At 47.8% G+C, this 27,438-nt stretch overlaps 10 protein-coding genes across 10 annotated transcripts; 7 read left to right on the top strand and 3 right to left on the bottom strand.

Moving 5' to 3' along the window:
* Positions 1–1,216: 1,216 nt before the first annotated feature.
* On the top strand, positions 1,217–2,731 carry FOIG_10392 (uncharacterized protein; the record flags this gene model as incomplete). The annotated part of the gene is made up of 2 exons (XM_031210730.1): positions 1,217–1,489; positions 1,538–2,731. 2 exons carry the CDS (start codon positions 1,217–1,219, stop codon positions 2,729–2,731), a joined length of 1,467 nt encoding a protein of 488 aa, XP_031059441.1.
* A 357-nt stretch (positions 2,732–3,088) lies between these two features.
* FOIG_10393 (uncharacterized protein) lies at positions 3,089–4,684 on the top strand (the record flags this gene model as incomplete). Its single annotated transcript, XM_031210731.1, has 2 exons — positions 3,089–3,232; positions 3,290–4,684. 2 exons carry the CDS (start codon positions 3,089–3,091, stop codon positions 4,682–4,684), a joined length of 1,539 nt encoding a protein of 512 aa, XP_031059442.1.
* Positions 4,685–4,987: 303 nt separating this feature from the next.
* On the top strand, positions 4,988–6,416 carry FOIG_10394 (uncharacterized protein). The gene has a single exon (XM_031210732.1). The coding sequence runs from the start codon at positions 4,999–5,001 to the stop codon at positions 6,235–6,237; it is 1,239 nt and encodes a 412-aa protein (XP_031059443.1). The 5' UTR covers positions 4,988–4,998; the 3' UTR covers positions 6,238–6,416.
* Positions 6,417–7,589: 1,173 nt separating this feature from the next.
* On the top strand, positions 7,590–8,842 carry FOIG_10395 (uncharacterized protein; the record flags this gene model as incomplete). The annotated part of the gene is made up of 1 exon (XM_031210733.1): positions 7,590–8,842. The coding sequence occupies one exon, from the start codon at positions 7,590–7,592 to the stop codon at positions 8,787–8,789; it is 1,200 nt and encodes a 399-aa protein (XP_031059444.1). The 3' UTR covers positions 8,790–8,842.
* Positions 8,843–11,743: 2,901 nt separating this feature from the next.
* On the top strand, positions 11,744–12,820 carry FOIG_10396 (uncharacterized protein). The gene is made up of 3 exons (XM_031210734.1): positions 11,744–12,429; positions 12,477–12,576; positions 12,625–12,820. Exons 1-3 carry the CDS (start codon positions 11,814–11,816, stop codon positions 12,686–12,688), a joined length of 780 nt encoding a protein of 259 aa, XP_031059445.1. The 5' UTR covers positions 11,744–11,813; the 3' UTR covers positions 12,689–12,820.
* A 1,115-nt stretch (positions 12,821–13,935) lies between these two features.
* Positions 13,936–16,018, bottom strand: FOIG_10397 (MFS transporter, SP family, general alpha glucoside:H+ symporter). Its single transcript, XM_031210735.1, has 2 exons — positions 15,535–16,018; positions 13,936–15,474 (listed from the first exon to the last, which is right to left on the bottom strand). The coding sequence occupies exons 1-2, from the start codon at positions 15,768–15,770 to the stop codon at positions 14,097–14,099; spliced, it is 1,614 nt and encodes a 537-aa protein (XP_031059446.1). The 5' UTR covers positions 15,771–16,018; the 3' UTR covers positions 13,936–14,096.
* Positions 16,019–17,022: 1,004 nt separating this feature from the next.
* On the bottom strand, positions 17,023–18,221 carry FOIG_10398 (uncharacterized protein). The gene has a single exon (XM_031210736.1). The coding sequence runs from the start codon at positions 18,198–18,200 to the stop codon at positions 17,094–17,096; it is 1,107 nt and encodes a 368-aa protein (XP_031059447.1). The 5' UTR covers positions 18,201–18,221; the 3' UTR covers positions 17,023–17,093.
* Positions 18,222–18,553: 332 nt separating this feature from the next.
* Positions 18,554–20,512, top strand: FOIG_10399 (uncharacterized protein; the record flags this gene model as incomplete). The annotated part of the gene is made up of 3 exons (XM_031210737.1): positions 18,554–18,646; positions 18,691–18,993; positions 19,045–20,512. The coding sequence occupies 3 exons, from the start codon at positions 18,554–18,556 to the stop codon at positions 19,816–19,818; spliced, it is 1,170 nt and encodes a 389-aa protein (XP_031059448.1). The 3' UTR covers positions 19,819–20,512.
* Positions 20,513–20,632: 120 nt separating this feature from the next.
* Positions 20,633–22,204, bottom strand: FOIG_10400 (uncharacterized protein). The gene is made up of 3 exons (XM_031210738.1): positions 21,907–22,204; positions 21,432–21,850; positions 20,633–21,367 (listed from the first exon to the last, which is right to left on the bottom strand). Exons 1-3 carry the CDS (start codon positions 22,122–22,124, stop codon positions 20,796–20,798), a joined length of 1,209 nt encoding a protein of 402 aa, XP_031059449.1. The 5' UTR covers positions 22,125–22,204; the 3' UTR covers positions 20,633–20,795.
* A 1,788-nt stretch (positions 22,205–23,992) lies between these two features.
* FOIG_10401 (uncharacterized protein) lies at positions 23,993–26,399 on the top strand (the record flags this gene model as incomplete). The annotated part of the gene is made up of 3 exons (XM_031210739.1): positions 23,993–25,085; positions 25,150–25,361; positions 26,079–26,399. The coding sequence occupies 3 exons, from the start codon at positions 23,993–23,995 to the stop codon at positions 26,397–26,399; spliced, it is 1,626 nt and encodes a 541-aa protein (XP_031059450.1).
* Between the last annotated feature and the right edge of the window lie 1,039 nt (positions 26,400–27,438).

Raw genomic sequence — 27,438 nt, forward strand, 5'->3', positions numbered from 1 at the left:
ACCACATTGCTATATAGGATCATATTTTCATACTGCATGATATACATAATATTCCTAAGATGAACAATATCATTAGTGTTACACAATACGCATACAAAGCGTCTGCCATAGCATAATCAAATTGGAAAGTGAAGTATCTGTAAGGGGAAAGGAGAAGTAGGCGGGGCAGGGCGCCAAGAGGGTTAAATATTTTTATTGCAGTGTGGCACAACCACTTTCTTATACGACAATCAGAAAGTCAGTGATGCTCTTGAAGTATATTTCTTCACGTTGCTGCAAGGTTAGGTTTAGAAAACTCAAAGACAGAGAGCGAGGCGAGGCGCATAATATAACCATCACCCGTTAAATCTATTAATTTATAATAACACCCTTGAAAATACACTTTAGGCAGCAGACCAACTACTAAGATAATAGCCTAATATTAGACTTTTAGTTTATTAACTAATTGGGTCTGACGGCAGACACAGAGTAGGCGTACATACTATTTCTCTTACCAAGTCCGCGAAAAAAGTATCTATAACATAAATAAAACTAGGATTATTAGTCAGCGGGTTTAGCTCAGTTGGGAGAGCGTCAGACTGAAGTTAAACTTCAATCAACCGATATCTGAAGGTCGTGTGTTCGATCCACACAAACCGCAAGCACTTAGTTTTTGCCAAAATCTCTAACTCTATCTGTATGCACAGTAGACACCCATTTTGTTTTGCCACTTCATGCATGTTTCATACGAATACTGCTTCTTTATCTGGCCTTTGAGCAGCATAAGCGATGTCTTTAAAGTCACTTGGCCATCCCACCACATTCAAGAACACGAGGTACCATTGGTCTGTTTTACCAAGACTTGCAGCAAACTATTAATCGTCTTTACCATTCTGGGTCTATCAGCCCACTTCGCCAATTGCGCTATTGATTGAACTGCTCACATGGAGCAACAAAACTTCCGGCAGTGAATTAAGTTGCCAGAAATACTAGTCTAAAGGTCCACTAGATTTACACCAAACTTACCTAAATCTTTTTGTCGCTGATGATTGTATTTCTTTGCCTCCATGCATGGCCTGCAATCGGGTAAAATGTGGCTTGCTGAAATCCACCAGATATTGACAGCAAGCGACCCGAGGTTGAAGAGTATGAAAGTTTATCATCTCGTTTTGTCCGACTTTAATCCAACTGCCATGATCATTTCTAGACTTGGACTTGAACAATCCTAAAGACTACTATGGCCACCAAGCTTGAACAACTTCCTAGAGAGGCTCTTACCTCCCTTGCGAGCGTGAGCGCACAAGTCAGAGATGCCATCTCCGCGTCTCTCCCCATCGGTCTAGAGCAGTACCTGACTATCATAGTTCCAGGAACTCTGATTGATCTGACCGACTCGGATCATGGAGGGCCGTTTTTGTACGATGAATCCAAGCAAATTCTTCCTCCTGCAAGTGTCAGACAAGCTGAAGCCAGCTTGGTTGACGGAATGATGCTGTTGAGTAAATTGGCGGTATGCTTAGCCTCATCCCACTCAACTATAGCTACTGACATTTCGTAGGTCATGAACGAGAGGAAGAGTGTCGCACGTAGTTATGCTCGCGCCATTGACAGTTTAATTCCCGCAAGCCCGACATTCACCCCTAGCCCGGGCATCCCTAGCCACGGAAAGATGGACTACGCAAAGTCGATGGAGTTTCTCAAACAGAAAGTTCCCGGAACTTCAAAGACCATCGTTGAAATTTATCGCGATAAGGAGATGAAGTGGACTGAACAGCAACAAATTTGGGAAAAGGCAAAGATCAAGGCTACTCGTGATGCTCAAGACGCCTTTGAAGAGGGGACCAAGGATTACGTCGAAAAGCGACAGAAATATTTCGATGACTGGTGCAAGGGCGAGGGAAAGTTCTATAAGAATGCTCTTCAAGATGCATGGATGGATTGGATTATTAATGGAAAGAAACCTGCGGTCGACTTTACCTTTGGTATGGTCCAGATGGATTCCATGGCGCGCATCGAAAGCAGCAAGGAGGCGATGAGGAACTCTGCGATAGACGATCTAAGTCGCAATGGAGAGGTCTACGGTGTTAGTCTCACGCCTAAAACCTGGGCTACATCCTGTAAGGTCAAAGCCGAGGAGTGGCGTAAGCAGAATGACAATGGGCAGCTGAACGGCAGTGATGGGACTGCATGGAGCAGAATCACACTGTCCTACTCTGCATCGGATATTCAGACTCATGAAGGTGGAACCGTCGGCTTTGGTCTTTGGACCTTGGGTGGTGCTGACTTGCATGAGGAACTACGCCGAGAGATGGCATCCTGCGATGTTAGCATTTCATTTTCTACCCTCGTCGTCAACATCGACCGCCCATGGTTACACAGCGAGCTCTTCAGCGACACTGATTTCGAGGTGCAAAAAGGTGTCAAAGTCAGCCCTGGCCCAAGTCGCATTCAGCAGATGATCAAGGACCATGGGGATGAAAACAGTGATGAATGGGTCTTCGCTGCCTATCCGACCTCTTTTATCATTGCTGCTGATACAACGATTGAGTTTAAGGGAGAAGCGAAGGCTATAGAGGAGTTTTGGAAAGCTGGTAGTGAAGTGGTTGGATATGGGCCTTGGTCAGTGTCAAACAGTGCTGCTACCAAGGAGATCAAAGTTAACCCAACTTCAACTGGCTGCCAGATATGTTTTGGAGCACCGCAGATTATTGGCTGGGTTAGCCAAACTGTGCCATCCCCAGCACAGTTATAATAGCTACGTATATTTATCACAAAGTGACCCCACATAAAAGCAAACACATCCTTCCATGCACCTCTTACATCAGGAAACACAGCAGTGGCGATGGGCCTAGTGCAAAGCCAAGGCTCAACCTTTTTACGCAACTACCAGCAGCTTTAAGCTATTCTTTTTCTACAAGTACTTCCTCATATCCTTTATGCTCTGCTTTGCCGCCCCGCCTTTCCGCATATTTATTTATCACACAGCCCAAGAGCCTATGACCTAGACCTTACAGCCTTTACCTTATAAAAGTCAGAATTCAACATATCTCAATCGTACTTCTCTTTTCGTTACGTGAATGAAGCAACTAGAACCTCTCAAGGAGATACCATGGAATCCCAGTCAACACATCCTCGTTTGCCCTTTATCCCGAAGCCTGGAGATCAGCGAGCTTCTCATCCGAAAAAGCAACTTGTCGCATCATCAGTTCAGCAAGCACCCGCTCAACCAGCCATGGCGCCCACTCCAGCAGCTGTCAGTCCTATATCACCATAATACCGTTCATCCCTGGCAAATGCTAACAAGTTGCAGAAAATTCACTTTCTAGCTAAATCACTCACCGGGACCAAATCATTCCAGGAAAAATCTGAAAGCTTCACTCGCGGGCTCGCGATGGTGGCAGATAGCACGGCGGACATGTCATCCATTCTTTCAGACATCATCAGGTGCTCTGAAGCTGGTTCATTAATCTATAAACAAGCTAAGAGAGAAGAGGCAAGAGTGCGCAGTGGCTGCTGGAATAACTATTTCATGGAGGTTGCCTCTGAGGCTCAGTGGTTGACAAACACATGGGGTGGTCTGACCTGGCTCCCCGCTGATGTTCGGGCTGTGCTACAGCAATCTTATGGTACTCCAGTGCCTTCATCCTATGTCAGGAGGCTGGTCTTGATCACACGGGCGGCAAAGGCCAAGGGAATCGACCTGCACTCTCTGTGGGTTGACGGCGGTCTCCTCAGAAAGGCAGTAGGGAATGACGGCCAACAGTGTCTCTACCATTCACTGGCGCAGATAATTGTCGACGAGATCATGAACGGAGGAACTCCAGTGGCCAAAAAGGCTCCTCATCAAAGTCGTCAACGCTCGACTGTTGTTCATCTCAACAGTGGAAGCCAAAAGTCCAGCGACAATAAAACCGGCAGAAGCGGATCTATTGAGACTACACCCATTCGTGGAGATTTTAGTCACGAAACTCCTATCGCGCATGGCAACGATGGTCTTCCAGTGCCCTCGGACACGGGAACATCTAAAAGTCTTAAAGCACACAACCCCCAGTCCACAAGCGGAATAAAGGAACCTGCGCCCCCAGTAACCAGAAAGCGGACGTTTGAGCAGATGAACGGCGCAGAGAACTCAACTCACAACAAGTACAAGACCCTCATAATGAGCATCAAGCCCGGAAAGATTACACAGCTACGAAGCGAAGCAATCCAGAAACTTGAACAAGCAGAGTCCGAGAAAGCGGCGGCGGACTACGCACTAGGAGGCCTAGAAGCGCGAGAAGAACAGCTTCGGCAAATCCGCTCTCATAGCAGGGAATTGATCGACACTACGAATAGTGGACTGAGAGACTCGGCTAATCATGATGTTCTGGCTGGAATTGTGGCGAATACAGGAGAGATCTACTTCAATGGTATCAACACACTACTTGATTCCTTTCTTCAGGTGCCTTCTGGTTCTCGAAATGAACGTACGGCTGAATTGTTGCGAGTGCGACATATCGAAGCGGTCGACAAGCTTAATAAAGCCAAGAAGCAGATGCGAGTTGTCGGCCATATAGAGAAAGCACGAGCGATACAGGAGAACTACCTTCAGGCGAGGGACTTTGGACAGAGTATACGTGCTCTCTGGCTTCAAACAGACGAGCGTGTCAGAGACTTAGAGAAAGCGTGCATTGTTGCGTTCAGTTGTGCGGAGGAAGAGGAATAGGATTTCATTCTCGCACTTCAGGATGAGTAAGGCAATGGAGTTGGACAAATTGTCATGAAGGGCTAGGTGGGAAGGCGAGCGATTTTGAGGTTTTTACATTATATACCAAAGGCTTGGTCTCTATGTTAGTTATCTTAAAATAACTTGAGGGTTGCAGATGGCAACGCTGGATCAGCCCATCCCGTTCAGATATGGCACCGGGGAATGAGTCACCCCGCACCAAGGGTTGGCGATCGTCGAATCTAGCTTATAGCACTATAAAAATTAAAGATTCCGTTTTCTCATATGACTCTCCCCATCTCTAGGAACACAAAATGTCATCTGATCCGCGACCATCAACACCGCCCCATCATCCAAACTTTGGTGTGCGCATGTCCAGTGAGAGCATCAACCGTTTGGTGCGCCACGTACTGCCCGACACTACCCACATAGAATTGGAGGCTCTTCCGTCTTTGAAGTCCTTCAACAACCGGATCTACTATCTTCAATGTCATAGAGAATCCCAGAACGGCAACGAGGTAGCGCATATTGATGACCTTGTTCTCAAGATCAATGGTCGAGGATTTGGGTCAGAGAAAATACAAAATGAGGTTTCTTGTCTACGCCTGCTGGAGCACTTTTGCCCTGAGACTCCAGCGCCTCATGCGATAGCTTGGTCTCAGGATGGATTGACTATCGATACCAAAGACGCGCAGCGGGGTGAGGTGAAGCTCAATGTTATGGATGATAGTGCGGGTGGTTGGATATTGATGACGAGAGTTCCCGGAAAGCCCATCGACTTATCTGCACTCAGCAATGATGACAAGTTTCATCTGGCGACACAGTTGGCAGATCATGTTACCAATTGGCGGCGGGACGTCCCTCCTCAAAGCTTTACTGGGAACATTTGCTTTCATGAAATGGACTGCCAGCCTGACGTCACAATCCCAAGCTCGAATAGCGCCATTGAAATGCAGTTTCTCATCAGAGGCATGCTTGGAGAAGAGCTCCATTGCCAAGATGGTATCGCTTCCCTTGCAGAGTACTACAAGCTCAGGATAGAGAACAAGATGAAGATTTTGCAGACGAACGAGACGTTTGCACCAAACAGAGATCTCATGCAGCCTCTTCAAGACTTCATACTACAGGTCCTTCCCACAGTCAGTAGCTTAAACACCAAAGACGACTTATTTGTGTTCACTCACTACGATGTATCCCCAAGAAACGTCCTCGTGTCTGGCCAACCTCCTCAGATCACTGGCATCGTGGACTTCGAGTTCTCTGGCTTCTTTCCACCGCTCGACGAATTCCTGAATGACTGCATCGCCAACGACGGCGATTGGCCCAAAGATATGTACGACGTCTATTTGAAGCGACTGGAGAGCAATGGTATACCAACACCTTTGGTAGGAATCAAGAAAGATCATTGGGAGCAGATGGCATTGCTGGAAGAATTGGTTGAAAAGATTGCTCCTTGGTGGTTGCCTGGTGAATTTCAAGGTGAACAGATGGAAAAAGAGCTGAAGAAGGTCATGTCACGGGTTTGGGAGATATTGAAGAAGTTGGGGAAGTGAGAATAGACTAACGCAATACCATCTGTCAGGAAGTCTATGGTCCAGATCGGCCTGGCCATTCTCATGTTAGCGCTATCTCTCTTACTAAAGCGAGTCACTTAGATAAATTGGTCTCTCTTCAGCTATCTCATCTTAGCCCATTCAAGGCCTATTAAATCTCATTTTCAAGCTCACTTCAGTGCAATTAGCTGGTCATCTCACCTTCACTATTTGACCACTACAGTACGGGCTAGCTATCAGTTTCCCAGTCTCGTATTTCTCTCAAGTTCATCTACTTTCTTAATGTTGACACTCTAGCAAAGGCAGATGAAACAGGCCACGGGGGCAAGGGAGCGCTAGAACCATCCCTGCAAGCATCTTGTTCGTTTTGGTTCCGACAGTGGTAGGTTCCGCGATTTTGTTCGCGGGAGAGGTCGCGTTATCGGTATCAATTCTGTGCAGCTCGTTGATCAGTACAGGCATATAGTTAGAGACGGCACTGTCAACGCAATCAGAGGCCCAGATAACTTAGTTGGCGGTAGAGGAGCTGGTAGTGCTGCCTCCAGTGTTGGCACCCAGCAAAGGCAGACAAAGAACACCACGAGGGCGAACAGGAGCAGGGAGCCCTTCATAGGCGAAGGGAGACGAATATCGAGGAAGCGAGTTTTGTAGAGTTGAAAGTCTTGTTGTTGTGATTTGTATGCAGGCGCGCAAGCGGGGCGCCCGCTGAAATACGTTCGGTTTGCATAACAACCAAACCGCAAATCACGACACTTACCTCTTATCTTTATATAAAGCTTAGGTAACTTTATGTAAACTTAGTGTGAATTTGTTCTAAGTTTAGTAGACTTTAGATTAGTGAATATCAACATTTAGATTCAAGTTTTGTGTTTTCTTGCACTATGACGTTAGGACTCTCTTGCATAGAAACAGGAAGGGAAATTGATGATTGCACTCGCTAGTAGGCTCTGTTGATAGTTGGAAGCAACAATGATTTCACCAGGCAACGGCTAAGCTGCTAACAAAATTACATATGTTAAGACATGCTAGCGCGACCTCTGAAATCCCTACTTTGCATCAACATATGACGTTTTCTGAGCTTTATGCATTTCGGTGAGAATTGCACCGAGCTAATCCGTTGATCTTTAGAGCAGTTGCGGGGTGGCGGCCTTTGAGAGTAAGCAGCAAGATGATCCTCCGCAGGTGTATGCATGATTGAGGCGTGAGATAATCCTCCTATCAGACGTGGATGTTCCAGAATACTGATTTTCCACGAAATTCTGATCACAAGTAGAATAAGAACGTTTTGCCCATCAGCTCAACAAGGTCAACTTGTGACATTAAGGCTTTGAGTCGCTGATACTCAAAACATCATGCGTTCTTTGTATCTCTTCCACCTCCTGACTCTTCTCTCCATCGGCTTCGCGAACGCTTGTAAAAATGACGAAGACTGCAGTCTGAACGGAATATGTTCGAGATGGAAAAAGGCCTGCCGTTGTGATCCAGGCTGGATTGGCGGCGATTGCGGCCGTCTTGATCTTGCTCCGGCAACACGATACACTGGCTACAACCATACATACGAGCCTCCAAGTCCTGGCGATTTCGGTATATGGCCTAATGCCTCTTGGGGAGGTCGAATTATCCAAGATCGTGACAACAAGCGACTATTCCATCTATTCACAGTGCAGTTCACTCATGGATGCGGTCTGAAGGGCTGGCGTCCTCATTCTTACATCATCCGTGCTGAATCTCATAGCGGGCCTCAAGGACCATACAAGTATGCTCAGGACGTATCGAAGAACTTCGCGCATAATCCAGATATCGTCTGGAGCCAGGCTGATAAGAAGTACCTGTTATACAGCATTGGCGTGGAATATGATAAGAAGTTTACAAAGTGCGAAAGCATCAGCTACACCAGGTGGCCCAACAATATTTCTGTTTCGGCTGCTGACGATATTCGTGGTCCATGGTCGCCATTCAAGATGGTCCTTGACAGTGACCGTCCAGCAGGTATTCACGCTACCAACCCCTCCGCATTCCCTCTCTGGACGCGCAACAACCCAACTAGCGAAATAGTGCTTGGGATCAAAGACTATTCAATCTTCACTGCCAAGTCTTGGAACAGTGACTATAAGCTCAAATATCAAGCAACATGGAACGTCACAGAGCAAGAAAACCCAGAATGGACCGAGGACCCTTTCGTATGGCGCGACAAGCGAGGGAACTGGCACTCCATCAACCATTGGATGATAGACTACGTTGAGAATGATAAACAGCAATGGCCCCGTGTTGGATCCCATCTCTTCTCGCGAAAGCTCACAGGACCGTGGCATTTCAAGCTCCAGGAGGCCTTTAGCTCAAATGTCACTTTTACAGATGGATCGTGGCAGGTGTTCAAGAGAAGGGAGAGACCGAAGCTGTTCTTTAGTGATGATGGAGAGATGACGCCGCTGTATTTGACTAATGGGGTGCAGGAGATGAATCAGACTGGTGCGGCTTTTACGCTTGTTCAGCCAATTGGTACGAAGTGGGAGAAGTTTGAGAAGGACTTGGGGATTCTGAGAAATAGCTAATTGCCTGTATTAAACTACTGCCTTAACTGCTTTTCTTATCTTGTATGCGTAACTGGATACTCTTATTTTCTTTTTAGTTCTTTTCCGATTCCTCTTCTCGTTGGTTCATGGTCGGATACTATGCCACGTACATCTTCAAGGTTCTGTCTCTCTTCCCATTTCGTGAGCTGCACCTTGGCCAATACTCAGTCATATGCTCTGTTCACCTCTATAAGCGTCTTTCTTGACACTAAATGAATCGTTCAAGTAGAATCTGTTCCGCTCTCCCAGTGCGCGGCTCAAATAGACCGGGTTAGACTGACTCGAGAAGCTTGTCAATGGCTTCCCTCTGCAGATACAAGCGAGCTTCAGAAGTCCTTATATCTTAAAGTTCTAGAATGTGATTCCGATATGGTTTTAAAAGGGTTCTGTAGCTTCGAATATGGCTGCTACTGTAGTAGATAGTTGTTTACGCTAATATATCTGCTCTTCGACTGTGATGCTGCACTCGCAAGCGAGGTACTCAATCTATTTCTTTACTGTCTTTAATAGTATATCGGATTCTTATACATTTTTGGTGGGCTGATTGGTGTCTCATATGTACGGGATCAGTTGCCAAGACCCCCGCACTACCGGCTTCCTCAATCTGGGCCTGCGCTCCTCTTCTTCGCTGATTGCTTCGTTTTTGCGAAAGATATCTGAGATCCTTTTGCGGATGAATGCTGTGGCGTCTTCGTGGTTGTAGATTGAGTCCAGCATCTGTCGATAGATCCCATTCCGTAGTCACGGTAGGAGAATAGTCGACAGTCTTCATGGTCTCTTTGACGACTCCGCTATCGATTTGGAATTAAGGATTGCTCTTTCAATCCGGTGGATGACCTTCCTCGTCCAGTCAACCTCTTTGGAGAACCATTGACCACAAGTCGTATCGTGATGGATCATCTGGCGTTCGTGCGGTAAATCGAACATATGAAGATTGGATTCAGGGTAATGCGGCTTTGTTCAGATAGAGTATTTCGCCAGTCCTCCGTTATGATCGGCATTAATTCTGGTGTGATACCTGCCTTTACATAATCCCGTGGGACCTGCAGGTTGACATGTTGGTCTGTGAGACTGTTGAGCCAGAGTGAATTATCTCGTTCCCAATCTGCCTCCGACGTTACCTGGCCAGGGACTTCAACCTTCTGAACGCGATACGGATAAGGTTGCATTCCGTGGTTCAGCAGTGGAAGTGACATCTCGCTGGCCAGTATTGAAGCTCGTTGGCAAGGACTGCATATCGGGGTCTTCCCACAACCATTGGAAAGTTGTATGCGCTACCCCTCCGTTCCATGCGTTCGCCAAGCTCGATTAACGTACGGAGATAACAGATTAATTCGTGTTCACGAATGACATCGACAGGACGTCCCCTCGACTCGTTCCACTTAATGATCAGGTCCTGTGCCGCCACCAGACACAACAAAGAACCTGGCAGCAATGTGACAACGTACTGTGATTGCCGTTTGATCTGTGAGGCCATCATCACTCATTACTGCTTCTAGGCCAGAACGTTCTGACCTAATATTAGGATATCACTTATCTCAAGACCCACTAAGTCTAGACTAAATGTACCTAACTTATCCTAAATTTACCTAAATCGTCTCATCACCTGGAATAGATGTCTTTACCTCCCTTAATCACCTGACGACTCTTCAAAACCAGGAGCTCATAAAGCTTTGCAAACATGAGACGCAAGATGGGATCAGAGGGAATGCATCGGTGTAGGGCGATTGGTAGGCTGTGCCCTCTGGTTTCTTGTTTCGTCAGTTCTACTGGCAATGGTATGTGGCGGATCCTTCAGACAGGAAGTCAATGCCGCCCGGCTACAATGAAGCTATTCCTTGAACACAACATTTCTCCACTGTCATAGTATGGTCCTCTAAGAGACTTAGGCTCACAATCTTGTTTCAGCTTATAGTGCATGCAGATCAGTCAGACCTAAGGCATGCCATGTTGCCTTGCCTTCAGTTTCGGGGGTATAGATCTCGTGTTCTTGAACGGCCCCCAATCCCCCGCGGCCTTCCCCAACCTCTGAGTGGTCCAGCTCTAAATGCCGCAAACCCATGTCCCTTGCTGTTTACATCATTGGTACGATCCTAAAGCGGATCACTTCTGGACTTGTGTAAGCGTGTGTAATTCATGAATCTTATAACTAGATTGTATTATTTGCGACTTTTGTCACTGGTTTGAAACAGCCACAGTGAGGGTTGAATGATAAGTCTCCTCAAGAGCGTTCTGTATCATTATGTATTGAGACATAGTTACTGCTCTCTCACCATGTTCTTGGTGAATACTTCAATAGCTATTTCACTTCTATCTCACGCTGAACATCTTAAAAGATACTGAAGCTACGTTGAAACGGTATGCAATATCTTTTACCGTACAGTAGGGTGGACATGCTTTCGTCCCGAACCGGTTCGATTATCGCCCCATCTGATGGCATCACCACTTTCATGTGCCCGCTTACTACCATTACATGCATAACAGTCATGCCATGTCTTGCATAGCAGGATCGCAAAGGATTTTAGTAGTCATGCAAAATATGCCGGAATTCCGTTCTAGCACAGCCTTCCTATTTGAGTAGTTCGTAAAGTGCCCTGCGCTAGTTCGTCCAATAAGCTTAGTCCCAATGCGAGAGCCTAGAGTCCGAAACTTTAAAAATCCTTCTAGGCTGACATATGCAATTATGCATATCGGCAGTTGTGCAAGTATTGCTGATCTCCTGAGACGATGAGATCACTTCCGTTTAGAGTCGAGATGGATTGTGTTGGTCTGGTCACTGATGTAATTGATGATGGCTTCAATGGGATGATTGTGAAAATTGCTGAAGTTGGGCAAATCCTTCGAATGAACAGGTTTTCAAACAGAGTTGTCAAGATGTGACTTGACTCGGAATATTCTAGTACTTCTTCAATTATAAAACTTCACTGATTCCTCACTGCCTTGCTATCAACACCAAAGCATCTCATCACTTCAACTTACAAATTGCACTCAGCATTGCTCAACATGCATCCCAGCTTCTTCCTCTTGGCCCTCACTAGCCTCGGCAGTGCCTCTCCTACTGGCCTTCTTACCACTTCCCAAGACCTGCATTCAAGGGAAATCCATGCTAATGAGCTTCACGCTCGTGCCCTAGCCAATCACCCCAAAGACCTCATCATAGACTCAGGGGATCTCAATGACTACATCAAGAAACACCCTAACTCATATAGCGTTGTCTATCTGAAGGACAAACAGTCCTTCGTACCATTGTCTAGTGTCTCAGTTGTCGAAGACAAAGAAACTAAAGACGACAAGTCCAAGCGTCAATATACAGGCCCTTGCTATGTCTATGACCAGTGGCAGGCTCGTGATTCCCAATCCTACTGGGGTCCATGGGAGACAGCTTCCGGGTGTCTCTACACTGGATTGAGTGAGGGCTCAGGCACCCGAACTATTAGCTGGTCCAAATCAGTTTCAGTTGAGGTCTCAGGGGGTTTAGATTGGAACCCTATCAAGGATGTCCTGGGCGTCTCTCTCGGCCTTGCTGTTACAAACACTTGGACTGATGGTGGCAAGATTGACTGTAACATCCCTGCTGGATCAGTCGGTCAGATCTGGGCCCAGAAATATCTAGGAGAAGGTATGTATACCCTCTCGTTCCTTTTCAGAAATGACTAACCGGAATAGCACATATGTGGAAGAGAATGTGCCAGTCGTGCGGAGCGTCTGGTCAGAAGTGTCTTGGTGACTGGGAAGAGGCTGGATTTGTCAAAGCTCCAACTGATGGGTATGTTAAATTTTGCGGTCTATGAGGCACGAAGCTAACGAGTTCTAGTTCTGATCCTGGCAAGAACTTGAACACAGGCTGCAGCACTGGCAACGAGAATGTCAAGTGTTAGAATTGATATCTAAATGACGTACTGATGGGAGTTTGATTTGGAAATTGGAGCTGGGAGAATGAACCAGGACGGATCCTAAGGTGTACTTATGGTGCGGCTCAGTTTTCACTCGCTAGTTGCTTTTATTTATTTAATCGACGCTCATTTAATTTAGTAATTTTCCAAAGTCTCAAAAGATCTCAACCTGGGGGCTTGCTGCTGTTGTTGAAGCAACCCAGCACCTACGACTCGATTAGAAGGTCTCAGAACAAAACGTTTCAACTGCTGTTTAGCCAAAACCGATACGTAGCATGCTTAAGAAAGAGGGGTTATAACGTAGCTGGTAATGTCTGCTTGTACTCAAAAATCACCCCACCATCTTTGCCTTGTCTTCTCCATCTCCAGCTCTGTAAGATATGCATCCAAGAACTTCGTAGGTAACTCTTGCCAACCCTGCCGAATACGATTTCCATACCATGCCGAGGTATACTCCCAGTAACACGGATGCCACCCAGCAAACTCCCAATCAATGATACCAACGGCTTGGTCGCCCCACACCAAGATGTTGAAAGGGTTAAGGTCTCCATGCGTGAACACCGGCTGTGGCCACAGACCGTCTTGTTTTATAACCATTTCCTTTATCTCCTTCCAAACCTGATCCTTGACGCGATCCGGATGATTGTCAGGCTCGAGGTCTTCCCGTAATTATCGATGGAAATCCTGGATCGTCTTGAAGGGCCCAAATCGAGGCCTCGAGCGCGGTATCCGGGAGTCGCGTAATGAACCGCCCAAACAGCTTTGGACCCCCACCCCATCTGTATGTAGAAGCGAGCGCACGTTTTGAGGGCTATAAGTGTCATTAAGCGACGGGGGAATGTATTCTTGATAGCCAAGGAGAATGTTCCTTCATGTTGAGTGGTCGTTTAATCGGCCGGAGGGACATAGCCTGTTGTTGACAGTGGAGTCGAGTGAAGCGAAATCGATGGCATTGGTCGCTAACGTGGCGAGGTTTGAGAGACCGCCTAACGCCCAACACCTGTAGCAATGGGCGTAGTGGGTAAAACGACTTACACTATTGGACTTGAGACTCGTTGTGGAGATGTCAATTCGATGATTGGCGAATGGTCTGTTGACGGAGGTTAGATCGCGGCGCGTTTGCTGACTAAGACAAATGCCCTGCGATATCCAAGCGTCTTCCACGTCGCGACAAACTCAGTGGAATTTGCGATTTTATAGGCACAGTTAACACAAAATGGAGAGGAGAAATATGTAGCGAAAGGAAGTTTTATAATCAAGGAACACGTTTGCAGGAGACAATGTGCAGTTTCAATGGATATCAGGTATTGCGCTAAATTGCTATAGAATACAAATAGTGACTCATTTCAATGTCTTCAGGCGCGTTTTCTAAATACAATAAGTCTTTTACTTTTTATTCCTCCTGAACCTTCTCTGTTGATCCAGATGTAGGGAACTGATCAACCTTGGTGCTAGCAAACTTGCGCGCAGGAACCTTGTGCTCGAAGAGAAGATCGAGCTCACCATATGTTCGACCCTTGGGCTCAGGAAGGCGGAAGAAGGCCCAGATGAAGATCAACAGACACCATCCAGCCCAGAACAGACCAGTCTTGGCGCCCCAGTTCCAAGAGTTGCGACCGAGCATGCGGGGCATGAGGGTGTTGGTGACGAGACCGGCGATGTTGCTGAAGTTACGGGCCAACACAATAGTCTTGGCCTTGAGACGAGTGGATGAGATCTCGGCGACGATGGTATAAGCAATGGGGCCGATGGTCATGTCGTAGACAAAGGTGTACACGACGAGCAAGCTACCGATGGCCCAACCGGTTTGCTCAGTCTTCTTGGCGAAGCCGAGGGCTCCCACGGCGATGAGGATGAAGAAGAGAGCTGCCATGCCGCAGATGTAGATATGGCGACGACCGAAGCGAGACATGAGGAACCAGGATAGAACGACACCGACGGCACCGACACAGTATTGAATGACGTTGAAGTCAAGAGCTCGCTCGGAGGAAAGACCAGCTTCGAGGTAGAACTGAACGGCGTAGCCCATGAGAGAGCTACCGCAGAGAGCCTGGGCAGTGTAGCTGATGGAAGCGACTTCAGTTCGTCGAAGATCGCTGCGCATGAAGCAGTGCCAGTAGTTTGTTCCAGCAGAGTTCTCAATCTCCATCTGGTTGGTAGCCTTCAGAAGCTCAACCTGAGCATCAGCATCAAAAGGAACATCGCATTGAGTGACGAGCGAAAGGATAGATCGCTTAGCATCCTCGTATCGCTCCTTTCGCACAAGCCACCAAGGAGACTCGGGAGCAAAGAGGGTACCAAGCATGATGAACGGAGGCCAAGCCCACTGCAGAGCAAAAGGGATTCTGTAAGACCAATCACCTCCCATGGTGCTGAAGCCGCGAAGAACGCCTGCACCGATGAGTTGACCGATGACCCAGCAGAGGTTGACATAGGCAGTAAGATACGGTCTCAGCACAACGGGGGCAACATCAGAAGCATATGCAAGAGTGAGAGTCTGGAAGATACCCCAGGGCAGACCGAGGAGGATGTTTCCAGCCAAGAGGACCTGAAGGTTTGGCGCAAAGAAGGGGAAGAAGATGAGTCCAATCATAAGAACCTGACTCGCCAACATGGTCTTCTTGTAGCCGAAAGCATCAGATACCCAACCGTTGATGTAAAGACCAATGATCTGACCGCACATGCCACCAACTTGGATATAAGTCTGCCAATCGGCTGAAACAATAGGGTTTCCGTTCGAGTCGACTTCGTTACCGAATTTCTGCTTGAATCTGGGGGGGGTTGTCAGTTTCATGGTCGACAATGTCGATACCAGGCTAACTGCAACTTACGCATCATAACCGTAAAAGCTCCCCAACAAACTCAAATCATAACCTTCCATGATGATAGCCGTTGAGAAAAGGAGGGAGAAGGAAATGGCTTTGGGGTACAGGCGGAGTGCCTCGCGGAGAGTGAGGGTGTGTTCGCGATCATTGGCCTCGCGCGCAGCAGGGCGCTCAACTTCGTCAAAGGCCATCTTGTCGGGATCGATGTGCTCAACCTGAGCGAGATCCTTTGGTGAAGACATGCTGTCGTCCAAGATAAGAGATAATATGTCGAAAGATCCCTTGTATGGAGAGAAAGAAGAAGTGAGTGAAGCTGATGCTGGGAAAAAACAAGAAAGAAGCTGGGGAATCCGGGGATTCTTATGCTAAATCTCCACAAACAACCCGTCTCTCCAGGTTCTGGAGGGTTGGGTTCACCCCGGACCCCCCAGAACAGTCTAGCCAAGATTATGTCGGCCCGACATACCTTTTCAACGCGAGACTGAGCTCATCTTCGCCAAGAGCTGAGCCTCGTGATAGCTTCAATCTCTCGAGATTCGCTATGTCGGACCGACATGATCTTCGATTTCTCGTCAGACCATGAATTTTAAAAGGAATTTTGTATGGGGAAACGGGGTCATGAGATCGTGGAGTTTTGTGTCCTGTCGGTCCGATAAGAAAACTCACCCCGGATTTTCTACTCCAGACCAGGGCCCAAGCTTGAAAGGAGGGAAGATGATCTTTACTTGTATTAGTTAGAGTGGTCGGACAAGACCGAGAATTCTGCATCCCCCTGATTTGAGAGAAGACATCATTGGCTTGTGAAGGGAACTTGTTTCGCCATTGATGAGAGAGCTGAGCTTGGCGGAGTTTTAACTTTATTTTTATGGCGTATTATGCTTATGTTTATTGAGCGAAAGAGGGTGTCGGGGCGAGGATATTTCATCATCGATATTGGTCAACGTGACTTGGTTCATGGTGAGGCGCCTTGATTGGTCAATGGGGTGCATGGCGAGGTCGTGTCAGGAAGCGAGCGATCGAAGCTACGGAACCAATTGATCCACCCTTTCGCCCGATCGCGTGGTATGGTCAAAGGTAATATTCGCTTAAGACTAACGTTAAAGTAACAGAAACGGAGACAGAGTTGTACAGGGGCATTCTGTTTGGTAATTGGCGCTGGTGGGCACTGGTAGAAATGTCCGGTTTGGGTAGTTAGTTTGCCGAGGATCGGAGCGTGGAGCGTGGTCTTGCGACAGCTGAGCCGATTTTATCCATGGGACCATGCGAAAATGCTGTCATTCGGAAGTCAAGCATGATGAAACAGAGAATTTGAGACGGAAAGTCCCGAGTCGCAAGCAAAGACCGCAGGGATCGCTGCTATTGATCCCGTTCGATGAAGAAAAATGATGGATGACTACCCTGAAGTGACTCGAGATACAGGCAGATAGCGCAGAAAGGTTCAACATTTTGTAAAGTCCTTCTTCACGCAATTTAGATAACTTTTCTTATCTAGATTTCTGAAGCATCGCACTTCTTCTATACGGCGATGGTATCACTATCTAATAATGTTCCCTCATAGTGCCATCTCACTCTCCAATTTCCACCACTAACTTAGAACAACTGACACCTTGGGACATTCTGTCTAAAGCACTGTTGAGGAAGTCCAAACCCTTCCCTACAACCGTTGGCTCGGGGCTTGGTTTAACGCTTCCATTGGATAAGGTCTTACTTAGATAAGTACCAATCCAATACTTGAACTGCTCCAGCCTTTTCTCTTCAACCGCCGACGGCATCACAAATATCACTTCGACCCCATCAACGTCTTGCGCGTCCGCTGGAATCCAAGGCGCTGACCCAAGCTTGGTCGTTGTCTTGCCCTCTGCTGGGTCTGAATGAACAAATTCCTTCAGCACAGCCTGACACAAAGAAAGTTGCCCTGTCGCGAGGAAACAATGTCGAATGACTAGCGCGTCTTCTTTTGCGGCGGAGATGATTGACTCAACAACCTTTGAGTCTTTGTAATCGAATACACGATCGGCACCAAGTGAGCGTATATAATCGTGATTTGCCGGGCCAGCAGTAGCATACACAGCTGCAAAGGGAGACTTGGGATCCTTGCACATTAGACGACCTGTTTGTACGCCCATGGTGCCGATGCTGGATGATGCGCCCCAGATAAGAAGCGCTTCTTTCTTCTCAACCTGAACTACATCTTGGGAAGGAAGTTCATCATAAGATCTGGGAATTCCCATCATATCCCATGCGCTAAGAGGTACTTGGACAGAAACAGGCAACGTCGCAGCATGATTCCACGACATGTTCTGATCAGGAAGACGCACAACATGCTGCCACGGAACAAGACATTTCTCTTGGAAAGGACCATAATCTGGAGCGCATCCTCTCCAGGCGGAGGCAGAATAAGCAGCAACTCGAGTGCCAGGTTGGAAGCCACCATCACCAGCTGGAACGTTTTCGCCGACTTCTAGTACCAAGCCCGACATGTCGAAGCCTATAACGGTGGGATAATCTGTTATAAAAAGACCTTGATCGCGCATGATGACGTCTGCTGGGTTGAGAGCGACGGACTTGACGGCGATGAGAAGTTCATCTGGCCCTGGCTTTGGAGTGGATCGGGTTTGTACTTGGAAGGGTTGGCCTTTTCCTGGGCAGATAGCAGCAAGATGAGTAGACATTTTGACCGGTAATAGAGTTTATCTAAGGAATGAATGGTAAATAGTAAAGATGAATGGTCATGATATATTTGAGGGAAATATCTTCTTTATAACTTAATTACAACAATTCCATGAGGGTTTCCTCAAATCATATCCATCTCTTCGCGATAATACCCAGAGTTCTTGGATCGTCAAACCGCCAATCAAATCGCCGTGCAGCCGCAAAACAGCTAGCGTGTGAGAGCCTCCAGCCAAGTTGAGGTTAGCGCATCGCGAAAATAGATCGTACCTCCAGTTCCTGTCAGCTCAGGGTCAAATTCTCTCAATGATGACAACATTCCGCGATTTCTGACAATTAGTAGAGCGTTGTGGAAATGTCTTCCAAGTGCGTGGACCATATGCGCCCGAAGAAACCTGCACGGCGGTCAAGATATGGATGCCGGAATTGCAAGCTGAGAAAACTCAAGGTTGGTCTCCTCAACTCATCAATACTTCAACTAACCATTCTTAGTGTGACGAGAGCAAACCTCGCTGCAAAAAATGCAGCGCATTCGGGGTACTCTGTAACTTTGGGCTGAACATCCCTGATCTTCACCCGATCACTTCCGACACTGTGAGGGCCGTGGTTCGATGCAGGCCAACGCCCCAGAGACCTGTCGCGAGTGCGATATGGACCTCTGATGAGTATACTATCTATCAATTGAATGCAAAATGTCAAGATTTTGTAACGAGATATTACGCGCGAAGTCTCTTGACGCCGGATGATGAGAACATGATCAACGTCAATCGGAGCTTGTTTAAACTCGCCTTCACTGTAAGAGCTACTCGCCGATTGTGTCCATGTAGGCTAAGTTAATTGGCACAGAACCCATGTTTGATGCACGCTTCTCTAGCAGTGGCGCTTACATACGATCGCTACCTAAACACCTCATCAAGCTCTCCCCGGAGTCTGGAAGAATGCTACCACTGGTCACAAAGCACAGCGCTCTTTAACAAGAAGTTACGCGAACCTGTCAAGACGCAGGACAAAGACCCGATATGGGGTACAGCAGCTGCTCTCGCCGTCTTGACGTTCTCGTCACCTGATGCGTACAGACCTGAAGACTCGTGGCCTCTGACGACTGGCGACGACCACCTCGATTGGGTGTCCATGATCAGTGGAAAGATGTCGCTGTGGAATATGGTGGACCCTCTACGAAATGACAGTCTGTTCCGCGTCATGGCTGTTACGATTGCGCAGATGCAAGCGCCATTACCCGACGTTGGTGTAGAGGGAATACCCGAGGCGCTGGCGAGTATCTGTCAATTGAACCAGACATCTACGTCGGAGAGCCCTTACTTCTACGCTGCGCATGCAGTTTCGCGCATCCTTTATCTACCGGATAGCCAAGTTACGACAGGGCAGACACAACTCTTTACGCATAGAATTGAAGGGCCCTTCAAGGAACTACTACTTTCCAGGGACCCTGTCGCGTTATTGCTGTTATATATATGGTATCGCAAGGCAGGACGGAGTATATGGTGGGTCGAGCTTCGAGCGAGGGTGGAATGCCCGGCAATCTGTCTGTATCTACAGCGCTTTCACGCGGATGAAGTCGCGGTGCATGCCTTGCTTCAGAGCGACATCACAATCAGATGAGGTGTCGGTGGGCTGGTTCGGACGATGCGCTGCTACGAGGCAAGGGACAGGTCGCGCGATCGAATGGACATGGACGTGTGTCGAGACAGAAGACTTGCGTCGTGAAAGGCTGCGGCGTCCCCAGTTTGTTGTGCGATGACGAGAGTCGGGTAAGCTCTGTCACATGGAACACGCAAGGAAGGGATCATGCGTTCCTGACACTGGTGCTCGAAGGCGCGGCATCGGCGAATGGCATCACACGAACGCCAAAGGTGCTAGCTGAAGGCGCAGCGCCAGCTACGGCCGCCGCGGTACTCCAATCCTGTTCACCCCATGTTCTGTCGATCGGTCGCGGCGCTCAGTGTGTTGTCGTCTCGCTCAAGATTGTCAGGCAACAGATGGGGATTAATGCGGCGCCGATTTGGCGGGCTCGGTAGGGACACGCTGGGTCAAAGGCTTGGTCGGGACGAGCAGAGCTGCTATGCGCCGTATCAGATGACGGCGAAGTTCGCAATTGCAGCGGCAGCGCGGTGTTCATTGTGCTGGTCGCATCGAGTAGAGCGGCTTCATGGTAGTGGCATGGCGCGCTTTGCGACCGCCAAGGACAAAGTGGGCGCGTCCTCAGTTTCGCGGTTGGGCTTCGTTACTGGAATTTAATAGCCCTTGCTTGTTGCGCAACCCGAGCCGTAAAAGATAGCAAAAGAAATGGCCATAGCTAATGGTCCTCTGGGTGTGTGCCCGTCAATTCGACAGGCCCAGACCGTGAGTCTCCACGACCGAAAACCGTGGACATGCGTCACGTGCTGAGTCATGTGAGACCATCAATGGAATGGGAACCTCCAGTCAATCAGGAATACCTCAATAATTCGCATGGCTTTGATCAAGGACGAAGACAATGGTGGATTCGAATACCTAAGCTGATCGATCATCTTTCAATTGGTTCATGATCTTTCAATCCAGCTTGAAGCGAGATGAAGCGCCGCTATCTACAAACTGATTCACTGGATCTTCAGAGATCCATCCTTCGAGATCTGCTCTATAAACTCCTCAAAGTCCTTCAACAACTCCTCTGGCCTCTCCAAAGCAGCAAAGTGACCTCCTCTCTTATGATCTCTCCAAAACACCAGATTTCCTGTCGTCTTCACCCAGCTCACAGGAATAGGAGCAAGCTCGAACGGGAACCAGCTGTAACCCAATGGCTTGCTGATCTTCCACTTCGGGTGATCGTGTGCACCAGGGTAATCTGGGTCGAAGCGTTGGCGGTATGGAAAGATTGACGTAGGAAAGCTGTCTGTCAGCCAGTAAAGAGAAACCGAAGTAAGAATTTCCTCCAGCGGAGGATCTTCGTCGCTCCAGCTCAGGAACTTCTCGCCGACCCAGGCTAAGAGCGCGAGAGGCGATGACGAGAGGATGAGGCCGATGGTGCTTGGTCTTGTGGCGTGCATCAAAGCGTAGGCGGTGCCCAGCTTGTCAAAGTCCTTTGCACGTTCGAGGCCTTTCTTTTCTGCATCCGAAACTTCGCCCTGCGCACTTGCGGGCTCAGACATGAGGCAGAAGTTGAGATGAGCGGCTATAGAAAAGCGTGTTAGTAGTGTCCTTCGACCTTGCCGATGGTTTGCATCTTGATGACATACCTTTACACTCATCATAAGTAGCTGCGAGCACACGAGAAACCCTGCTTCCAATATCGCCTCCCTGAGCGATATAACCACTTCCAAAACCCAGTTGAACCATGAGGCTGTTCACGATGCGGGAAACATCTCTGATGCCGAAGTCCTTGTCCAACGGCGGCTTATCTGAGAAAGCATAACCGGGGAGAGATGGCACAACGACATGGTAAGGTAGCGTCTCGGGAGTGTAGCGCTCCTGGAGAATGGACAAGATTTTTAGAAACTCTAGGAAGCTACCCGGCCAGCCATGCAGCATTACCACGGGGACGGCATCGGGTTTAGGGGAGAAGAGACCCGTGAAGTGGACTGTAAATTCACCCTTCTCGTCCTTGATAGGCACAGTCCAATGGTTGAAGGAATTAATGTGCTTTTCCGCAGTGCGCCTGTTCCATAGGTCAGACCTCGGCAATGCAAGCTAGGGACAGGCGATAGAATATACCAGTCAAAGTCAATCCAAGCAGCTTTCGCATCAGTTAGCCACTGATGACTAACTCCATAATTGTGTTCTTTCTGCGTCGATTCGTAGGTCGGCGGTCCGACTCTTCCCAGCTTCAGAAGCTGCTTGAGCTCATCGACCCTGTCATCCGTGATGGAGACTTGGAAAGGCGTTGGCTGAACCTGAGCGCCCAAAGGAATCTTTGCATAACCGTCTGGCATTCTTAAGGCGTAATTTATTTTCAGATTAAGTGTTCTTATTTTTTTCCTTGTTAAAATCACTGCGCTCGGAGGGGTTTAAGTGACTGATTGATATGTAGTCAGTAGGGCGTGCCAGTCTTGCTGATAAATATGACCTCATTTTTGCAACCTTGCCCAAGTAGGGAACCTCGGGTGGAGAAACAGGTTGTATACCAGAGCCACCACCTCGCACCCAGCAATTCGTGATCAATAACGTTAGGCTTGGCAATATCATTATGCTATGAAACTTGAGTAATTCATTGCCGCATTGTGAGATTCGGGGTTCTGCATATCTGTGGGCTAACAAAAGTTGCATTAAGACGGCCCTACACCAGTCTGTTCATGGTGCACTATCTATTGCCGCACGACATCGTTTCAAGCTTTTCTCAATCTCCATATTATCCTGTATTCTAAAGGACCATTTTAAACCATAAATGCACAAGGATAGTTCCAGCCCGGAGCAATTTTGACAATGGATCGACAGCTGCTGGAGCTTTGAGGGAGACGAGATCCTACGCTTCATCAAAGTAATACTTTCCTCTCCCAGTATGGGATTCGGCTTTTGACCATCTCGTCGCAAAGGCCCTCCGTGGAGTTCGTTTCGAGCCACTTTGAGAGCCCTATGGTCAGGGCCGTTGAGCTGAGAAATCTTGCTCTGTAGATCCAGTGCTTCATCTATGAAAAAGTAAGCAGAAGCTTACAGCTGGGACTATTTTACATACGATATTCTTTAATCTTCATGCGGAGCTGATTCACTAACTCCATAATTTCCTTTGCTTCTGGTTTGCCCGCCTCGGCCTGTTTGTTCATCATTTCCCATGTTTCTGCAGCTTGCTCTAATGCAGTGTCGTTGCTAGCTTCAACTTGTTTATCCCAGGCCTTCAATCTGCCTTCGATGCTCAACAATTCACATTGCAAGAAGATTTCGAGCGCTTATGTTCCCGAACTTTCGGAATACTAGTAGTTCTTGATCTCTGTCTGGAACGATCCAGGACGATAGGGCTGCGAATCCAAGCGAGGATCCAGTCGAAGCCTGACCTGCAGTCATTTCGATATCAAAAATGTTTCGCATAAGCTTTCAATTCACAGATACGCATGAGTGATTAAATATAGCTAACCTGCAAGAAATCACAGCCAGAATAGCGAAATGGGCTAATCCCATATCGTTGGAAATTTGGCTGACAGCCTGATGCCTGGCACCTAATGATGACGTGTAAATGTACAATTTACAGTTACACAATGTCAGCTAGCTTTTGTTGAAAGAAGACGATTAGTAGAAGGTTGGAAAAGTCCAACAAGAAGCCTATCAACAATGCAATTTAGGCCCAGCCACCGCCCGACACGTAGCAATTGGATACCCTCGAGCCGCCTCCTTCTGAGTTCCAAAAGTCTTCCCTTCTCCTCCAAAGCAATATACTTTTTCAGCGCGTCGATATTATCTATACAAGCCAATCCTTCGCATTAATCCTCCCTGGTTACCCAGAATAATTTCGGCAGGTTTCAAATACATCGTTTTCTTCCGTAATCAACGTGATCCCCATGGTCTCTTGCCTTTGGCTTCTAGGGAACCCCTGGGTACAGGATGAAGTGACCCGCCTCAGCACGGGAGAGACAGATGATCAAGCGAGTGATGCGAGCTCTGACGCCTGGACAGAAGATACCAATTGACGTTCTGATACAGTCAATCAGGAGGATCCACATTCTCTGCCAGATAAATTCATTCCTAGATGGTCCAGTCCTACCGAGACAACCTCAGACCAATCACAACGTTTTCTAACTCGGTATGCCTTCACAACGTCACTCGTGCGCTATCAGCCGCTGACTTTCATACAAGTAACAATCCGGTGCAAATGACTACTGAACAATCTTTTATGAGCTATCCCTCATGGAGACTCTTCATCAATAAGAAGGAAGACGTACTACAAACCAACCATAATAGCTCGACTCTACCATTTTCGGGTGACTTGATAGACGATGAAAGGGGTCAATATATTCCATTTGGCTTCACTGCTGTGCAACTTGACAGGCTTTTCACACTCAAATCTATAATCAAAGCAAACGCTGTACTACAGCCCGCCCTCGAAAGTCCGCCCCAAACCTATTCCAGTGGCAGGGTGGAGTACAGAGTGAAAGCGTTAGTTGGTTCAGACAGACATCAAATCGATGCCTTACCCGATACCGGCGCGAAACGTAACTTCGTTTCTCAACAGCTCGTCGGGAAGCTTGGACTTATTCCCAAAGTCAGTACGAAGGAAGAATTCCGGCTACCCACGGGAGCAACAATCAAGTCTTGCGGCACAGTAGATGTTCCTTTCATTTTCCTGGGGGAATCGGAGCAACACATGCTTGACTGCTGTATTCTCTCTAAATGCAGGCAAGACCTCATTTTGTGCCAGGCCTTCCTTAAGGCTACAGGTACTTTGACAAAATTCACACACCATATCACAAAATCATTAAGAAAGTTTGCCACTCGACTGAGGTTCAATCTTATAGGGAACGATACATGCTGTCTGAAGGGAAGCCTTGATGACATACCTTCAGTTGCTCTAGCCGACACAGGCTGCGACGCAATGCTGGTATCAACAGACTTTGCTAAGCGACACTCCCTGGAGATTGATCGGAGTATGAAACACAGACGTACCATTGAATATGCCGACAGGTCACTCGATACAACTTCTGGTATTGTCCACAGGGCTACTTGGCAGTTTCGCAGTTCATGGGACAAGATCCCCTGTACCCTTTATGTGCTCGATGATCTCAAAGCAGATATCGTATTGAGTAGTCATTTCATTTTTGAGCACGACGTGTTTTCGCAATTTGAGGAGGATATAGTTGGTACAAGTCTTGTGCCTGGACGAGACTTTGGAGACATTTACAACATTCGACTCATCAGCCACTACAGCTCCGCGCTGCAGAACCTTGAGGCTTCTTCCATCGCCGACAGTAAGACTACCACAACTGTAACAGGCGTTGAACGTGAAAAAGGGATACTAATACCCGATGACAGTGAGCTCCCCGAATTCTTTCAGCCCGAAGGGGATAAAGGCTGAGCGCGTTCGACGTGATCTGATTCGGGACGCGATCAATGATCTTCCGCCAGAACAGCAGGACCAGGCTCGCATTGACGAGAGAAACAGGCAAGAAATCTGGGACGGCTACCGGAAGAGACATCTCGAAAGGCAAGGTGGGAACACAGATTCCACTCAGCGGTCTCTGATGGTTAGAAGACAACGCTGGTGGGAGAAAAGACCGTTTTGGAGACGGGTTGGGAAGAGGGTAAACTAGGTAACTCAGGCCTTTTGGTGAGAAAAGCCCATGGAGCCTGGGAGTGCGTGGCGAGCCAGGGCTATACCTGAGTAATTGGCAGTCAATGGTGAGATATGAGACGTGTAACAGGGCAATACAGAATGGTAGTCGTTGAAAAGAGGGTGGGAGTCACAAGACTGCAGCACGACACTGTATGGCGAGAACCAACTTATAAGCCCCAAGACTTGCCCGAGGCTCGCCGGTTGGCAAAAGGATGTTAGCTTGGATCTCTCCCGTAACGCAGTCATTGGCCTCGCACATCAGCAGTTATTATGCCATACTGAGAACAGTATTGATGATGAAGATAAGCGCAATGATTCCAGAAACATGGATCTTCAACAACAAGAAACACACCCTGGTACGATCCAGTACCCAGACTTGTTACAGCGCAAGCTCTTCGGTGATGGTGCGCCCTTCAATTTTAATTCCATCGCAACTCCCACGTCAGATCGTCATCTAGTTGAGCCAAATCCACTTTCCCAATAGCTTTCAGTATTATGCTCAAGATATGACGTCTCAGACCGATGACTTCTTGATTGGGCTACCTTCGACAAACACTTCTATACATGTCCAAGAACCCCGTGCGTAGTCCCGACAAATTTGACTCCATATGCTAATGCATTCTGATAGAACAGTACGACCAGGCCGACCCTGAAGCTCTGGGTCGGAGCCCGCATGGCACAAGAACTCTTCTGCGTTGTCGAAAACAACGATTTTGACATAGACATAGATAACGATGCAAATTCGATCCATCATGGCCAATGCCCTGTGCCTCCAGTTCTTGACCATCAGTTGGACGTGCTCATGATCCAGGAGAAGATTCGCACCAAAGATTGGACTATGCCCGAAATAAAAAATATTCTAAAGGGTGGCAATAGCCGTAGCAAGTGCTTTAAAGTTTACCTAACCGTTGTTATGCTCCTTGATAATCCTCAGTATGTATACAAGTAAGTCACAGGAAAAATGGCGGACGATGCATTTCAACACGGGTCAGTATCGCCAGGTTGATATGTATTCACATCTACCAGGGCAAGAATAATATGTGTCGGTAACTTGGCACAAAAGAGCAACAACAACACCCTGGCGCGCGGAATGGAGACAGATTCCAAAGAATATCCAGGTCATCAACCTGACTGCTTACCCTTTCTTGGTGCATTTCGTCAATGGGGCTCGAGATAGCTGTGCCGCATTCCCCGCCAAGTTTTCATTTGACATGTTGGTTTTCACCCAACTGCGCCGCAGGGCATGTCCCACTATTGGGTCGCATGGAGACATCCCCGCCCCGTCTGGAGATCTCACTCGCAAGCCTGGGGTAATTGACAGCGAAGCATGTGGCACGAATCTCCGGGGAAGTCTGCATCACATCAAACGTTGCAGTGCAGCATGAGTGATCAACTTTTTCGGTCCTACTAGGCGCCAAGAGATCGTGAATGGATAGTTGCTTGCGCGAAGGATCAACTCCACAGATTTTGGTATGGTGGTTAAAGATCTGCTTGTTGATCTTTCGGGTATGGGGTGCCGAACGTTGGGAGAGTGGGCAAACTTGATGATCTATCCGGAATTGCGGGTAAGAGCCCGCCTACTAGATGATCCAACACTAAAAGATCCTTTCAGTATTCTTATTGAACCCAAAGGCAATTGGATAGGAGCAGACATTGCATTTGAACAAGTAGGAAGTCGTGTTACCTACCCTGCACATGGAGATTCGATCTACTAGGCCTGCTATTACGGTTAGCTGGTCATTTCAGGAACTGTCCAATGTCTCAAAGACTGGACAGGGAGTCCTTGATAGTTCAATACGACGTTTCTCCATAATCATAGCCTGGTCCATGGTATCGTGCAGCTACTCCGAGCTGTCAAGATCGTGTGAGGCTCAAACTTGCATGATGCTCAGCTTGATAGCTTGCACCAATACAATGGCCTTGTGGTATTATCGAATACCAGATTTCACCTCGGTTTGGCCCTTGTTAGAGCTACAAATTCGCTATGT

This window comes from Fusarium odoratissimum (genome assembly GCF_000260195.1).
Source record: "Fusarium odoratissimum NRRL 54006 unplaced genomic scaffold supercont1.18, whole genome shotgun sequence".
Lineage (NCBI taxonomy): Eukaryota > Fungi > Ascomycota > Sordariomycetes > Hypocreales > Nectriaceae > Fusarium > Fusarium odoratissimum.